Source organism: Siphateles boraxobius, unplaced genomic scaffold (assembly GCF_051911475.1).
Source record: "Siphateles boraxobius isolate OS27281-9 unplaced genomic scaffold, OSU_SipBor_1 22, whole genome shotgun sequence".
Taxonomy (NCBI): Eukaryota; Metazoa; Chordata; class Actinopteri; order Cypriniformes; family Leuciscidae; genus Siphateles; species Siphateles boraxobius.
The window spans coordinates 17,511,768-17,529,962 of NW_027508833.1; the positions used below are offsets into that span (position 1 = coordinate 17,511,768).

At 38.8% G+C, this 18,195-nt stretch overlaps 1 protein-coding gene across 1 annotated transcript; it reads left to right on the forward strand.

Annotated features, from left to right (window-relative positions):
- The first annotated feature begins 406 nt into the window (after nt 1-406).
- tulp4b (TUB like protein 4b) lies at nt 407-17,460 on the forward strand. Its single transcript, XM_077238829.1, has 15 exons — nt 407-546; nt 1,848-2,117; nt 3,103-3,231; nt 4,071-4,232; nt 4,374-4,554; nt 5,742-5,849; nt 6,251-6,417; nt 7,232-7,456; nt 7,539-7,773; nt 9,006-9,168; nt 9,376-9,517; nt 11,571-11,664; nt 11,769-11,912; nt 12,014-15,492; nt 15,689-17,460. The coding sequence occupies exons 1-15, from the start codon at nt 526-528 to the stop codon at nt 15,803-15,805; spliced, it is 5,637 nt and encodes a 1,878-aa protein (XP_077094944.1). The 5' UTR covers nt 407-525; the 3' UTR covers nt 15,806-17,460.
- The last annotated feature ends 735 nt before the right edge of the window (nt 17,461-18,195 follow it).

Below are 18,195 nucleotides of genomic sequence, written 5' to 3' on the forward strand. Positions count from 1 at the left end.
AACTCAAGTGTGGGTGCAGACAGAGAAATGAAATGTCTTTAAATGATTCTGCATGCAGCGCTTGTCTCGTAGGTGGCTTGTTCTTGCTCTTCAATCTGAAAATGATATAATCTGTTGTATTGTTCTTGTGATTTATTCTTTCTCAATGCATGTGTGTGTGTGTGTGTGTGTGTGTGTGTGTGTGTGTGTGTGTGTGTGTGTGTGTGTGTGTGTGTGTGTGTGTTTTCTCTTTGCATAGAAATCCTGGAATACCAAAGGCTGAAAACTGGTTTTGTATAATGAAGATAAACTGCAATAGGCCTTGACTTGATTTAAATCAAATTTACATCACTTTGTTGAACAGAAATAGAATGAATTGGATTTCCTCGTGATGTGCATTAGTCACAGACTATAATGGCCTGATTTCAGTCACACTCTTTCTTAAGACGCATCTGCAGTTAAGCATTCTCAGGTTGTAGTGCACATTTTTTTTTGAATAAGCAAGCAAAATGGAGCACTCCTTCAAAGACGGAATTCGGACTAATAATGTCCAGGGACTATGAAGAGGTGAGTACCTCCAGAAAAATAAGATGTTCATGCATTCCATGATAATATTTTCTACTGCATTAAAAAAGTATAATGTTCTTTCATACAGTTGTATTTTAGTTTAGAGGCACATAATGTCAAATACAGTAATCAGTTATTACATTATCAAGTCACATTCCACCTGAAACTATTATTAACAACATTTTTCTAATTCTTTTATAGTTATTATGCATGTTTAGGCAGTTTTATTGTATTATTTAAAAAAATACAAGGAATGTTTGTACCTTTAAAAATGTATTTGTCCCACCACAGGGTTATTTAAAGGTAAAGTGTGTGATTTCTGTGCCACTAGTATCACTAATGTGAATTGAATAAGTTCTTACATTTCTCTTTGCATGTTGAGTGAACTGCAAAAACCTAAAGACCTATTTACAATGTTTACCAGTTACAACATTTCCACTATTTTAAGCTATATATATTCAAGTGCAAAATATCAAGTGTAGCGTCAGTTCTGGCAGGTCACGTTAGTCAAGCTCGCATCAGCTGATCCACGTCTATCTATAGGAATACGACGCCTACCACTGTATACATATATAAGCTCCTTCAGTATTATCAGCAGCTATCATGTTTCTCAGGAGCTAATTACCCTCCTCCATCCCCAGCTCCTCCTCTCTTCAGTCAGGATTTGGCATTCTGATTCCCCTCGAATCAGAATTAATTCTCGAATTATTTTTTATTGAATTTTTTTTAAAAAAAATTAATTTTATTGATTAATTAACTTCTATTAACTAAATCAAACCAATATTTGGTGTGACCACCCTTTGCGTTTAAAACAGCTTTCGTCCAAGTACACTTGCACATAGTTTTTCAAATAGCTTTGCAGGAAGGTTTCTATAGGCGTCTTGGAGACATTGTTCCTCTGGATTTAATCTGTCTCCGTTTTGAGACTGTTTCTTCATGTATTCACAGACAGACTCAGTGATTATGAGATCAGGTCATACCGGTTGTTGTCAGACTCCTTGTGGATTCAAAAATCTCTGGATTAATGGCAAAAGGAGTATTTGGAAATGTAAACTGATATTTTCTACTGACACATTATAGCAAAAGATATAAATAACTGGTTTAAAACTTTTTTGGGGTGAAAATACTGATGTGCAGAAAATTAAATAATCTTGCCATGCCTAACAACCCATCTATACAGAATGAAAATTGCACATTTTGTAATGTAGTTTAATATTATTGAGCATTAAAAATGGCATCGCAGATTATACAAGTGTTTTAAATAATGTAAATATTAACCGCCTCTCCCTCTACACCTGTAGCCTGGTCAGTCTGTAGGGATGTTGGCTGCGGTGGAACATGGTCCGGTCCTCTGCAGTGACTCCAACATCCTCTGCCTCTCATGGAAAGGGCGAGTTCCCAAGAGTGAGAAGGAGAAGCCGGTGTGCAGGAGACGCTACTATGAGGAGGGCTGGCTGGCCACTGGGAACGCCAGGGGTGTTGTGGGCGTGACGTTCACGTCTAGTCACTGTAGAAGAGACAGGAATACCCCACAAAGAATCAACTTCAATTTACGGGGTCATAACAGTGAGGTGGGAGTTCCCCTCTCCTTCAGATTTTTGTTTTGCCAAAAAACTACTCTCTTTTGGTTTAAATGTTTGAATTGCGAGCTTTAAAGGTGTAATAAGTAAAGTTTTACACTTTAAAACTAAGCACATAAAAAAATTACTGGAAATGTACTGGGGGGAAAAGCAGCAACTATGGTTGCCAGACCTTTACATTTTAACTTACATTTTTTCATAAATTTATATTTCATTAACTGAAATAATGTTAATATATCAAATTACTAAAAATCTGTTTTTACTCTTGACAACCATCTTAAAAGCCACATGATGAGTCAAAGTTCATCACAAGTAGCTTTTCCACAAGCTGAGGTAAATACTAATGTATAGAAAGTGCACACAGTGCCATGCACACAAACAGAAAACACTATCATGGTAACACTAAAATAATGCAATAAATATTAATTTTACAACATACTAAGAAGAATCCATATTACAAGAAAAATCATCAATGTGCTGTCACACAGATAATTCTGGGAATGTCAATTTATGTTTCTTTTTTTACTGTAAATTATAAGATGACTTGTTCTTTTTCACTTTACAGTATTTTACTGAAAAGTCCCATTAGATGTATTGTAGCTTTTCATCGCATAGAGTAAGATAACCTACCGTTAACCAATTAACAGGTAGCATTTTTAGTCTTTTACCTTCAAAATTACGATAATTTACCGTGTATATTTTAATAAATCTGTTTAAATTGATGTACACTCATATTAGATCCAGTAAAACCAGTGGACTAGAAAAAGATGTTTTATTCTATGTAAACTGAGCTCACTTGACCATCCGAATACTACTTAATTTATCTCATTATCTCCTTACCTACCATGCACGTTTGTTCAGAAATAATTATTTTCATAAATCAAAAATAGGCTAGTTTTGAATTTTCCATCCTATGAATGAGTATCATCCACTCTTTCTTCTAGAATTTCATTCTCATGGTGCTGTTCTTGTGCAGGTTGTCCTTGTTAGGTGGAATGAACCGTTTCAGAAGCTTGCAACGTGCGACATGGAGGGAGGGATATTTGTGTGGATCCAGTATGAAGGAAGATGGTCTGTAGAGCTGGTTAATGACAGAGGTGCTCAGGTATGTATATTTTTACTGCTTATTTTTCATCAGTGCGCAGAGTGCAAATGTATTTTTTATGATACGTCAAGATTGATTAACTTACTAATATGTTTTGATCAAAAATGCATGATTATACCGACACAAAAAGGCAAGTGCACTTAGGGCGTGTCTGAAACTACTTTTGGTTGTTTAACGACTGTAAAAGTGGTCTAAAAGGGTTTTCTCTTAATGAGTAATGGGTGTGATTTGGGGCGTAACACAAACCAATCAGAGTCTTATCTCCCATTCCCTTTAAAAGACAGTTGCGCTTGTGCCATGGCGGAATTTGCAAGCATAAAAACTGAACGCTTCTCTAGCGAGGAAACTGATCTGCTTGTGCGCGAGGTTAAAGCGTGCAAGCAGACCATCTACGGGACAAAGTGTACGTGCGTTGTGGACCCGCCTATAGGCGCACATTACTAACACGCTGTTTAAATAACAAAAAAATACTGCCAAGTCAATTTCAGTTGCCCCAAAATAGCAACTCGCCAATAGTGCACCTGAACACACCTCGTTTTCAGACCAGCACGCCCATGGGCGCACAAATGGGCGCAAATGCATTTGCTATTTAAACAACCTGGCGCATGATGTGAAAAAGGTAACTGCGTCGGGCTGAAACTAACAAAAAACACTTGCACCATTGCGTCACATTGCACCGGGTGTATAATATGGCCCATTATGTTTTAAAATGGATTATTATATTTTGTGTCTTTTAATGAAACTCCTGTCAATTAAAAATGCTAATGATTTTGCAATAGGAAAAAAAACAGCCATTATTCTAACATGAACTGCTTAATGAACTAGTGGTTTTTGTCTAGGTGAGTGACTTCACCTGGTCACATGATGGTACACAGGCCTTAATCGCCTACAGGGATGGTTTTGTCCTGGTGGGATCAGTCAGTGGTCAGAGACACTGGTCATCTGAGATCAATTTGGAGAGCCAGATCACCTGTGGAATCTGGACCCCTGATGACCAGCAGGTAACTTTTTGGTTTGGCATCATCGAAATTGAAGGAAACGGTCTGAAAGGCATTTGTTGTCAACACATGACTTGGACCGATTCCCTTGGACTGATGCCTGATTTCCCTAATTTGGTTTTTGCATTCGTTTATTCTCCCTAGGTGCTTTTTGGAACAGCAGACGGGCAAGTCATAGTGATGGACTGTCACGGCCGTATGCTTGCCCATGTCCTGCTGCATGAGTCAGATGGCATAGTCAGCATGTCCTGGAACTGCCCGAACTTCCTGGTGGAGGACAGCACTGAGAGTGATACTGACTCTGATGACTCTACTCCAGCTCAAGGTACATTATAGTCTTAAAAGGGTAGTTCACCCAAAAATGAGTATGCTGTCATTATTTACTCACCCTCGTGTCGTTCCAAACCCCTAAGACCTTCGTTCATCTTCGGAACACAAATTAATATATTTTTGATGAAATCTGAGAGCTTTCTGATCCCTCTATAGACAGCAATGTCATTGCAGCTTTCAAGGCCCAGAAAGGTAGTAAAGACATCGTTACAATTGTCCATGTGACTAGAGTGGTTCAAATGTAATGTTGTAAAGCGACGAGAACTATTTTTGTGCGCAAAAACAAAACAAAAGTAATTACTTCATTCAAAAATTTCTTCTCTTCTGTGTCAGATCTCCTACGCTATTCGCATAGTGTAAACAGTGCGCCTTTCCTGGTTCTACGCCAGAATGCCGCCTCACTATTGGCTGACGCTGGTGCTAGCCAATAATGAGCCGGCGTTCTGACGTAGAACCTGGAAGCACTGCACTGTTTAGTCTATGTCAACAGCGTTGGAGAATGACGTGGAAGAGAAGAGATTCTTGAAAAAAGTCATTATTCTTGTTTTGTTTGTGCGCCCAAATCATATTCTTGTCGCTTTGTAGCATTACATTTGAACCACTTAGTCACATGGACTATTTTAACAATGTTTTTACTACCTTTCTTGGCCTTGAAAGTTGCAATGATGTTGCTGTCTAAAGAGGGATCAGAAATCTCTCAGATTTCATAAAAAATATCTGAATTTGTGTTCTGAAGATGAACGAAGGTTTTACGGGTTTGGAACGACATGAGGAGTAATTAATAACAGAATTTTCATTTTTGGGTGAACTAACAAAGCTTCTTCCATGGTTCTAAGATGGTAAAGCTTATTCCATGGTATCAAAAACCATTTTTCACTGTATAGGGCTCTTGAGTTTCTTGGAGATTACAAACTTTTTGAGATTACATTATAGGTTTTGAAGACATGTGTATTGCATACATCATCCATTAATGAAGGAAAGTGAGGCCTTCCTGGGTTTTTCCAAGCACAGTATGCTACATAGACTGTTTTCTAAATGGCCACAATTTAAATAAAAACTACTTCAAACCTTTTAAAGCTATATAAAATGTTATACATTTTTATGGATGGTTGTAAGACAGTAATGTGTATTTGACTTTTTTTTTAAATGTTTAATAACTGTAAAACTATGTTTCCTTTCAAGTGCAAAATCTCAAACCACTGCTCACGGTCAGCTTCATATCGGGAGACATTAGTCTAATGAACAACTATGATGACCTTTCACCTAACATCATACGCTCAGGACTGAAAGGTAAAACCTTGCAATAAATGAATTGCTAAGTATGTGTTTTATTACTGCCACTGGATTATTATTAACAGAATATTAGTTATTTTCAACATCTATGGCATGCTGTTGAATACCTAGACAATATTGTCTATAAACATTTATAGTAAATTTACCAATAATGGAGGTTTAGCAGCAGGCTGGACATATATTAAATGCTTGCAATAGTAAAAATGCGTAAATCATCATTTTAAAGTACGGCTACTTTTCTTGGTTGTGGAACTTCTGGTTACTCCTTAAGTGTAATTCAGTAAAAATAACCCACAATGGCCCTTTCAACCATTTAATGACACATCATAAATGATGATTCATTATGACAGAGTTACATAACCTGCTGTTATCTGACTGGACAGACTTTTGTTTTTCAGATGTGGAGGTACAGTGGTGCTCTCAGGGAGACCTGCTGGCAGTGGCCGGGATGGAGAGACACGGTCTACCCGCTGATTCAGTCTGTGCCTCCTTAATGCGGAACGCCCTTGTCAAGTTTTACAATGTCCAAGGGGAACATATATACACCTTAGAAACTCCAGCCCAAGTGAGCTGTGACCAATCATCAGACCAATCATCATTTATCAATCTGAACATAGAAAACTCACAAGATTTTTTAAAACAGTTTTTTAAAGAGGTCTCTTATGCTCACCAAGGCTGTATTTATTTGATCAAATATACAGTAAAAACAGTAATATTGTGAAATATTTCTATTTTAATATTTAAAATGTAATTTATTCCCGTGATGGCAAAGCTGAATTTCCAGCATCATTCCTCCAGTCTTCAGTGTCACAAGATTTTTTAGAAATCATTTAGGCTGATTTGCTGCTCAGTTATTATCAATTATTATTGGTATTAAATTATTTTTTTAAATTCTTATTATCAATGTTGAAAACTCATTTTTTTCTGAAATAAAAATATTTTGTTATATTATAAATGTCTTTAATGTAAGTCTTGTTTACCCCAAACTTTTGAAGGTAGTTTATCAAGGTTTTCACAAAAATATTAAGCAGCAAAACTGTTTTCAACATTGATATAAAACAAAATGTTTACTGAGCAGAACGATTTCTGAAGGTTCGTGTGACACTGAAGACTAGAGTAAAGATGCTGAAAATTCAGCTTTACCATCACAGGAATAAATTATATATTCTTTTAAACATGCATATTTACTATTTGTATAAACCTTTTTTTATGTGTGAATTTGTATGCATAAACAGTATGGCAATTTATAGAGAACTGGTTATTGGCTGCTTTTGCTTCAAGTATATACAACACAATATCAAATTTATTTTTAATCACATTCTGATGTTTGCATAATCTATACATAAACTGTATATAATATAAATATCTTTTGGTTTTAGAGGCCCATCACCACTATTTGCTGGGGTCACAGAGACTCGCGGCTGTTTCTGGCCTGTGGACCAGCCCTGTATGTAGTGCGTGTGGAGCACCGTGTGGCCAGCCTGCAGCTTCTCTGTCAGCAGGGCATTGCCAGCGCTCTTAAAGAGGAGAGAGATGTGGGAAAACTCAACATGCCTTCACTCCTCTGTTCCTACGTTACCACTGCATTCATTCCAACGATCAAGGTACCGAAGCAGCAAGTGAAGTATTCACAGTTTGATGTATGCTAATATATGCATTAATGCATAATCTTTTTCATATCACAAGCCCCCAATCCCTGATCCGAACAACATTAGAGATTTTGTGAGCTATCCCACAGCAGGGAATGAACGGCTGCACTGCACTATGAAACGTTCAGAGGAAAACCCAGAGGCAGGAGGCCCCTGTTACACCCTCTATCTGGAACACCTGGGAGGTCTGGTGCCTATTCTCAAGGGCCGTCGCATTAGCAAACTGCGACCAGAGTTTGTCATTATGGACCCAAAAATGGATGGTAAAGCAGGTATTTATGCACTATTGCTGATCATGACTCTTTAAAGTGCTCATATTATGCTTATTTACAAGTTTATAATTTTATTTTTGGGGTCTGCTAGAATACATTTTCATGATGTAAAGTAAAAAAAAAAACGTTGATATTATTTTTCTCATACTGTACATTGCTGCAGCACCTCTTGACACCCTCTGCTTGAAACTCTTACTGCATCCCAATTCTCATACTATCCATCCTTAATAGTATTCGAAATTACAATCAGTGTGTCCTAAATCGTATTATGTTGAAATGAGTATTCCAAAGACACCCGGATGGTCTAAGTGCAGATCCGTGCTCGCTCTAACTGCTAATATTTCCCACAAACCATTGAGCGTTGGACTAGAATTCATTTACAACTACAAACACGAATAAAAAGTGTTAAAAACTACAAACATGGCGGGTGTGCGAGTCCGGGTGTTTAAGTAGAGAGGTTTAGATAAAGGGTTTGAGTGATTAATCTAACCTGATGAAAAGATATTTATTCAATGTTATATCCACATAATGTTACATCTGCAACAGTATTGTGAATGTTTATAAAGATCCATTTGGTCATTTAGTAACTTTTAAATGCATCATGCAAACACACGAGGAGAGTTCTAAGACCAACGACTGGCAGATCAACGTGCTACTACATTTCTCTCCGAAACAATAGGATATTAAATATTAATTTGAATGTTGGAGGATTTTAACTGTGACAGTATGATTGACAGGGCAGTTGAAATGTGACAGAATGCATATTACTAAACGGCAAAGCGATCCATTAAAGACACAGTTATGATGAAGTATATGTCCCAAAGTTTGTCTACTTTTCTGCTACACACACAAAAGTATGTACTTTTTCTTCTTCATAAAAACATACATAATTTTAGGGCATAGTAGAAGTAGGCGAATTGGAACGCAGCATCTCTGTTTTAATGTCTGTCTATTTTAAAGCTTACCCTTCTAAAAAAGCCCAATTTACTTTGATTGGTCAGCTGGCCCATTCTGTTGTGATTGGTCATCCGTTTAGAGTGTGTTGGAACCGTAATCGGGTTTCAGCTCCCGAGGCTTAATCAGCAGTTGTAAACAGTATCATATCAGTAGTAACTATGGCGTCACTATTTGAAGTCCATACAATGTGTTTCTTTTGCCATCGTCGCGAGAAAAAGAAAGTGACTTCTGGTCATAGCGAAATCACTTAATAATAATTTAATTTTGTCTTTCAGATGAAGTCTGTGTAAATGGCATGATCTCCTATATGACTGACAGCTGTAACTGCTCAGATTCAAGCGATATTGAGTTGAGCGATGAGTGGGTTGGACGAAAGTCGCCAAAACTTTCCAGAGGAAACAGGTCTCCTAAGCTTCCTAGGTACTCTAAACATATAAGGTACTGTTGAATATAAAATTCACGCAATATTACAGGGTGCCTGAAACTTAACAGAAATGTTTTTTCCATCACAACCTTTACAAAACACAATACAGCACATTTATGTCAAATATTTACTAAACAAATCAACAACTTTTGACTTGATAATAAATTGAAGAAAAAATTTAATTTAATTACCTTTTTTTTCATATTTGTTTTTATGTCTAGAATAAATATGGAATCAAGAAAGTCTCCCAAACTTGCCCAAACATCTCAAGAAATGTCTAGGTCTCCTAGATTACCAAAGAAGCCTCCAGTTCGATCTCCAAGTCTTTCTCGGAGGGAATTTTCAGTTGATGGCTTTAGTGAGGTACTTAACATCTTATTTGCAAGTTCATGTTGGCAATTATTTTATATTAATTACTTGCCTAGAATTAGCCAAGTTTCCATCCACTTTTTTGTTATCAACAAAGTGAAAATGCGTTTAAAAAACAATTGCGAAATTTGTCCAGCCTGTTTCCATCCATTTGGCCTTTTACTGACAAAATGGAGTGCGTAATGACCACATCTCTAAAAAAAACGCGTTGTCGTGTACGTTTTGTTGCACACACGACCGTGTCATCCTCCGATTCCGTAATTTCGTCAATTAGAAATTGGCACCGCTGGAATTCTCGGCAGCAGACAGACTCTTGTTCTGTGTCCATTGGCGCACAGTGAGAGCACAGGCATCACCAATCTGCCCCAGCTCGAGCCATTGCGGGCTCCTCGTCCGCGGCAGGCAGATCGTCTGCATCGGCTGTGGTGGCAGCAGCTTCAGCCGCCTCCGGTTCCTCCATAGCCCTCAGCTGCTCGTCGCTATACTGTGGCTCATAAAGGCAGCCACGAACATCTGTTTCTACCATAACTTCGTCAAAATCCAGATCCTCCATAATGCATCTGCCTGTGTATTCAGTACCTTCGTCCATATTTTCAAAAAGTTTCTCCCGGTGAAATCAAACGCACTGGCACTGATCTGATATGTCTGTTAGCGCATTAGGTCCAACCCTGTATGGGCGGGTTTGAAAGGGTGGGAACTAGTGCTTGTAGTCTTCACAGAAATCCTTCCTCCTACAATGACGTAAAATGATGATTTTTGCGTCATTGTAGGAGGAAGTGAAAAAGGTAAATAGAGGATTTCTCTCGTCTCAGGGGAAAATGAAAGGGTGTTGCACGACCATTCAATAGTATGACTGGATTTCTAACAATGGAAATCTTAATTTCAAATGGGTGGCGTGACCCTTTAATTTCAGTGGTAATGGTGGATTTCTGTGGGAAATTCGAGCATGTCTTTGCGTCATTACGTCACATCTGTACACATAAAGAAGGTGTCTAGGCTAGTAGGCTATATTGTGTGTGAGGATGTTGGAGGTGGACATTTATAGCCTTTTCTCACAGCACTTGATATAATTAAACGTATAATTGATGGCGGATCCAGAAAGGTTCAAACGTTAATCACCAGTGACAACTGGATATTCACCCGTTGTAAAATGCAAAAGACTTCGGACTTCGGAGTGGCTACAGAAAAAAAGAGACTGCAACCGGGCCCATGCAAAAACAAGGATAAATATCAAAGGGCTTTTGAAAGGGTGAACTCTGAAGAAGTTCAAAATGAACGCAGAGACAGCTTTTTTTCTGCTGGACAGGTAAGACATTAGCGATCGTTAGATTTGATCTTTTAGATTTAATCTGCAGAACAAAAGTGGATGTTACTTACTTGTTCAGATGACATTTTCCAGTGAAAATTCTTATGTTGGTCATACTTCCAAAAAGCATAATCTGTGATTCTGAATGACAGTATCCACACCGGCGCGGTGACTGAAACATTCTCCTCAAAACATTGGATTCATTCGCGCTGTGCCGTGCCGAGGCACAACCCACGTAAAGTTGATAATTCCGCGAATAACTGCATTTGCAGATTTCGAACAGAGATGGCAACAAAGAGGAAAAACTACAGACTGTAGCTTTAACTGATATCCTAATAATTCAAAAATTTGTTTAGAGCTTTTTGGATTCAACCCACTTTATTTTCCTTATTTGTTTGAGTTAAAATTATATTACATATTAATAAATTGTATTTAGAAAATTGTTTTATTAAATTATTGATAACTGGCATTTCCATCAGCTATATTGGTAAACGTTTTGATGCGCTAAACCTTTTTTCACAAACAAAACCTTTGGATGGAAACCTAGCTTTTGATAGGAAAAGTATTTGCATTACTTGCCTGTGTCTACTGGACACTGCTATTCATTTGTAACATATTCTGCACCATGACCTCAGTAGACAGCTTATTTTCTTCAATCTCCTGCTTTGCTGAAAATAAATTACAGTAAACCGACTTTGACCTTGAATATTTTCTATAACTATCACTCAATTTGCTTTGTAGCATAATTACTTAGCTCAGGTCACCTCTAACATCTGGGGAACAAAGTTTAAGATTGTGGGCCTAGCTTCCTTTTTGCCAGCTAACTTAGGAGCAGGTATGTCAGGTTTTGAATACAAATCAACTTTCACATAATTATTTTAAAGAATAATCCTAATGGTTTTTTAAATATGTTTTGACTAATGATGCATAATGTCACAGTTATTTATAAAACTAGTTTGCTGCACCTGCAACCTCGTCAGATGACCATCTATTTGCCTGAGGTGCGTAAAATTTCCTTGGACTTCATGAGTCTCCCAGTCTTCAATCCTAATGTGTTCAGTGAAGATGAAGATGATTTACCTGGTAAGAATCAGTGAAACGTTTTGTACATTTTGCCTCTTGACTAAGACAAGAAGTAAATAAAATTTAGAAATTTATCGCAAGATGTTCTTGCTTATTTCTAGTGATGGGACCTTCTGGAGGGTCAGCCGACAATCCTCCTTGCACAGTTAATATTCCCATTGCTCCAATTCACAGCCCTGCGCAAGCTATGTCACCTACACAGAGTATAGGCCTTGTCCAATCTCTCCTAGCCAATCAGAATATTCAGCTTGATGTCCTCACCAATCCCACAGCTACTGCTACTGCAGCAGTGGCAGCTGCAGCCGCAGCAGCAACAGCAGCAGCAGCTAATGCAACTGTATCAGAGCACAGTCAGGACACCGTGACCGCACAGTACACTGTGCCGACCAGGTACTCTAACCCTGGACAGGTTATATTCAGCGGACTGGAAATGAGTAATATCCTGAGTGGAACTCTTCCTCCTCCTCCAAATCATCTGCCACAACAACCCCACCAACAACGTCAGCAACAACAGCAACAACAAGACCATCAACGATCAAAGCATCAACAGCAATTACAACCACAGCAGCATCATCTGAAATTGCAACATCATTCACAACAGCTGCATCAACAGTCGCTGCAGCAGCAACACATGCAGAATCAGCAGCAATTGCAAACACAGCAGCAGCATCAACAACAACTTCAACATCAGCAACAGCTGCAACAGCAGCATCAGCAACATCTGCAACAGCAGCATCAACAACAACTGCAACAACAGCTGCAACAGCAGCATCAACAACTACAACAGCAGCATCAACAGCAGTTGCAACAACATCAGCAGCAATTGCATCAGCAGCAAATGCAACAACAGCAACTGCAACAGCAGCAGCAACAAATTCAGCAGCAGGTGCAGCAGCATCAACAACAAATTCATCAACAGCATCAACAACAAATTCATCAACAGCATCAACAACAATTCCAACAGCAGCAGCACCAGTTGCAGCTGCAGCATGAGCAAATGCAGCAGCAACAACAACAGATGCAACAACAGCAGCAGCAAATTCGACAGCAAATTCTGGAGATGAGGCAGCAGCAGCAACAGCTTCAACAGCAACATCAACAAATTCAGCTTCAGCATCAACAAATGCAAAGACAGCATCAGCAAATGCAACAGCAACTCAAAATGCAAATGACCATCCAGCCTCCACCTTCAGGGTATGCTACTCTGTCCCTACATCAGTTACAGCTGATGCCACCAATTCCTTATCCAGACCATCCACCAGATAGAGCAGAACAAGTGCTTCCTCTGAAGGTTCCCTCACGACCACAGTCATTCATTGAAACTGACACTGTTGAGATCCAGATGCGCAAGGTAAACCCTCCACCACCATACCCAGGTACAGTGGTATCTGCTGCAGCCGCCACACCCACTACAGCGCCTCCAGGTCTTCTTGTTAGCAATGAGAATGGCACTACGCTGACAACAGATCCATGTTTAACTAAGGACGAATTCTCTCTTCATCCAATTGGGCTTCAGTATCCAACTCCATTAGGCTATGAAAGAATCACCACGTTTGACAGCAGCGGAAATGTCGAAGAGGTGTGTCGCCCAAGGAGACGCCTGTTAAGGAACCAAAATTCCTATGGGATTCAAGGAATGGGCAGCTCTGCCACATTGAAAGTAACTTCGTCTGAAAACAAGAAAGTCCAGTTGCCATACAGCTCAGCAACTCTGAGTCGCCTCTCCGTGCCTAGATATTCTATACCAAGCGGAGACCCACCACCATATCCAGACACATCCAACCAGATGAACACAATCAGAAGTCCTACACAGAGGATTGACAGCAGTTTGATTCATGCCACTTTGCGTCGAGATCGAAGGGAACTGACCCTGAAGGTTTCTCAAATGGTGGACACAGTGAGGACTCTACCAACAAAATCCAAAATGAACGGTTCCCTTACGCTCTCCTATCAGCCAAGGATACCCACGGCTTTGTATACGTGCACTCAGTGTAGCAGTAATAGCAGCAGCACTAGTGTAAGTGTCACTGGTGGTGGCACTAACAGCAGTGGAATTGCTGGAGGAACTGTGGTGAGGCAAGACTTCCCACCTGGCAAAGGGACCCAACACAGCACTATAATTGTGCACTCCAAAAGTTCATCGCCATTAGCCTCCCAGTCCTCCTATAACCTCCTGAGTCCCATTGACCACAGTAGAGACAGAACTGTCTATGTGAACTCTGCCTTTACGGAAGACGAGACACTAAGTCAGCATTGCCATCTTGAAAAATCAGTACGTCATTTAACACTAGGGGATGTCAATTTAACAGTCAAACGACCTCCGCCTTACCAATGGGACTCTCCTGCAGCAGAACAACTCTGGATACCTCAAGAGCAAAATTTATTGCCTGGACCTCCAGGACCACCTCATAAGCCACCACCATTTATACTTAGCCAACCACAGCACTTAGATATGACCCGGCTACCTTTTGTCCTTTCAACAAAGCCTTCCCCCAGTCCCAATTCTATGACCCTCCCTTCAGCCTATCAGTTATCCCTTTCACCCTTCCCAACAATGGTAGGGCATGGTGGACCTCAACTACAGACTTTGCAGAGTCCCGCACAACCATGTGGTCCCAATGACATGGTTACAACTACCACTTTCAGCCAACCAGACCCAACATTAGTCCTACCCCCAGGTTATCCCGGTAATTTGACCAATCTAGGTTGTTGCACTCTGCCACCCATGTACCCAGGGACTAGCTCCTGCAACAACCTTCAGCTGCATCCAATGAGCTTGCATCCTTGGAGCACATATAGCACTTGCCCTCCCATGCCAGACCATTCCGCCACACTGCCCAGTAAGACCCATCAATCCCTGGAGAAGCCTGTTCTCTCTCCGCCTCCACCACCTCCCCCACCACCTCCTCCTCCTCCTCCACCTCCTCTCCCTCCCCCTCCGCCACCCGTTGAACACCTGAACCACCAGAGCACCTCAGAGGTAGTCGCAGAATCTGGGGATAGCTTTCAAGATCAGTCCTCTCTCAATGAGAGTCCACAAGGAGCAGAGAGGTTCAGCAAAAAGGGGCGTAAGAGGCTTGACAGTAGGGCAGAAGAGGCCAATATGTCCGGAGTCTCTGAAGGGAAATCCAAAAAAGAAAGTCGCACTCTCTCTGACTTCAATTCCCTGATCTCCAGCCCAAGACTTGGCAGCAGGGAAAAGAAGAAGCCTAAAGGACAAAAAGAGCCATTGAACAAGGCAAAGAAACTGAGTAGGACCTCAAATGAGTTCCAGGACAGCTCAGAGAGTGAGCCTGAGCTCTTCATTAGTGGTGACGAGTTGATGAACCAAAGCCAGAGCAGCAAGAAAGGATGGAAGAGCAAACGCAATCAGCGTATGGCAAATGAACTTGAGGAAATCAAGTGCCGCAAAGCTAACGAGAGAGAGGATCGTAGTCTTGGTAACCAAGGCTTTGTTTATGTCATGGCCAACAAGCAGCCATTGTGGAACGAAGCCACCCAGGTTTACCAGCTTGACTTTGGAGGACGGGTGACACAGGAGTCAGCCAAAAACTTTCAGATTGAGCTTGATGGACGCCAGGTAAGCAATTTTCTTTATTTATTTATGGATGGGAAACCAGTTTTAAAACAGTATTTTTGCTATTCTGTTTCGTGACACTATGGGTAAAGAAATTACACACTTCATCTTTAAAAAACAAGCTCCATACATAAAACTTTATGAGTAACAAACATCTACCCTGCATTTAACAAGTCATTTTTATTTTACACTGTTACAGGTAATGCAGTTTGGCAGAATCGATGGCAATGCATACATCCTGGATTTTCAGTATCCATTTTCAGCGGTACAGGCATTTGCTGTGGCCTTGGCCAATGTCACTCAGAGACTTAAATAGAAAACCTCTCCAGCAATCTTGTCCATGAGAACAGATGGACTGAAAAAGAGATTATTGTTGACTGCAGATTGTGAGAAATGTTACATTCTCTGCTGCCATGATGTCTGTGCAGTGCCTGTTAGTAGCCGAGAGATCTGGTCACTCTCAGGCAGAACGTACATGAGACATAGACAGGTGGTCTGACAATAGATTTAGTGCTTTAAGGTACCTTTTTGTTATCAGAGGTACAAGCTGATTTAAGAGTCCACCTGAATCCGAAGGTGGTACACATTTGTAAAAAATGTTAAGTATTTATGTATTGATTTATTCATTAATTCAATTTTATTGATTTCCCCCCCCCCCCATGTATTTCATTAGTATATAATGGCGTGATTTTAAATGTAAAGGTAATTACTAAAATCAAAGATGGATGTTAGATTATGGGCTTTCTTTCTTTTATCCCTGATGTCCCCACCTCCTTTTGTTTATTCCTGAGATGTATTTGTGCCAAATTGATTTCCTATGTATACTCATTGTAAAGTGGTGGATTTTAACTATTGTTTACCACAAACTCAGTGTCAAGTAACTCAAGTAAAAACTGTTTGAATATTCATCCCATGACTCACTTCCATGAAGTGAAAACAGAGAATATATTCCAGTTATAATCATGTTTTACAAGTTGTGCCATAATGAATGCATTTTTATGGTTTAAAAATATCAATTTAACTTTGTTCTTCACAAAATGTATTAGTTATATTGCATTATTTGCACACTGTGTTTTTGCAGTAATCTCAGTAATGTCCTTTTTTGAACAAATCTTTGCTTTTAAATGTTAACAGTAAGTAACAGAAATCAAAGTTTGGACATTTTTTTAATTAGTTTCAAATATATTATACTGTCATTATCATGTAAGTGACATGACAAAGTGCTGTAGTTAGATATACTTAAAAATTTTACTTATATTTTTCATGACACTTTAGCACGAACTATATAGTATGCATTAATTTAGCCAAAAATGTCTTATATCAAATTATACTGGTAAATCAAATTTAACACACTGTATATTATGCAATGAATGGAATCTAAATTAAACTGAAAGTTGAAATGTAGTTTTTGCATTCCTAAGTTAAATAGTCAAACCCTTAGTATTGCTTGGTTTGGTTTATGTGAATGGACATCTTTTTATTGTATTTAGTCTAATTGGTTTAATATTTATTTTTCTGTATTAATATTTGATATTTTGCATCATATTTAATATTTCTTACAGTAAATTAGCTAAATTCTTCTTTTTGTTGTTGTTGTTGTTGTTGTTGCTTAGTTTCTGATGTTTTCCAGTAATTTCATCAGTTTTAATCACATTTTTTGTTGTAAGCCAAACAGTGGTTCAGAGTGGGGTAGTGTTGATATGGTTGACGTTTCAAGCACTTCTTATTTATTCTTGATGTTGTATGCTTTGATGATTTACAGTTGCAGTTATTTCTGGCCACTTTGTACTGAGATTCAGGCTCAGTTTAAATAATGTGGAATGTGAGGCTTTAACTGTGCTTTATTGCTAAATTATTCTAATGTAGGCTACATTTACGAAATGTAATTCAAGGATGTCTTGAAAAAGCATTAGAATGTGTGTGCAGAGTAGGCTTTAAGTCACTAAATAAAATCAACTAGTTTGATGAAAATTGTGTGGATTATTTATATTTATATTGTGAAATTATCTCATTATAGTCACAATAGTCTCATTATGAACATATTTGTATTAACACTTTTAATAAGAATTATGATGCATGTTGCTGGACTTTTGCATATATAATTTACATCTGCTTCAGCTTATATTAGCTGCCAACCAAATCAATGTGTTTTATTTTAGGGAGCACTATAAACACAAAGTCAACATAGCTAGGTTTGGAACACAGTGCAAATGGCTATTTTTGACCTATGAGTTCAAAATGATAAAATTGAGATTATCCCTGGTCTCCACTATAACAAACATGCTAGATTAATCAAACATAGCCTGAAGTGAAAGAAATTAGTGAACTCATCAGATGAGATTACCGTATGCGTCTTTATGCTTTATGCATAGGATTTTAGGATACTGCACAGACCTTTAGATGGCGCAATGGACTTAGTTTGATTCATGTTAGCGAATCGGTTCCTGTCAATGAGGAACCAGTTCAGCAACCGACTCACTTATTGTCCCCATTATGTGGGATTTAAATTTTTGGATTTTATTTTTTTAAAGAAAAATCGTTAAACTATTTAAATGATTTCATTCATCTTATTGCGTTTTCTTTGTTTGTTCAAACATTGGTTATTTTTTTTATTATTATTGATGCTACAAAGCTGTTGAGTCGACAAAAAACGTCAAATTGCCAATAGTATAATTCACCATAAAATAACATATTATCATTAAAACA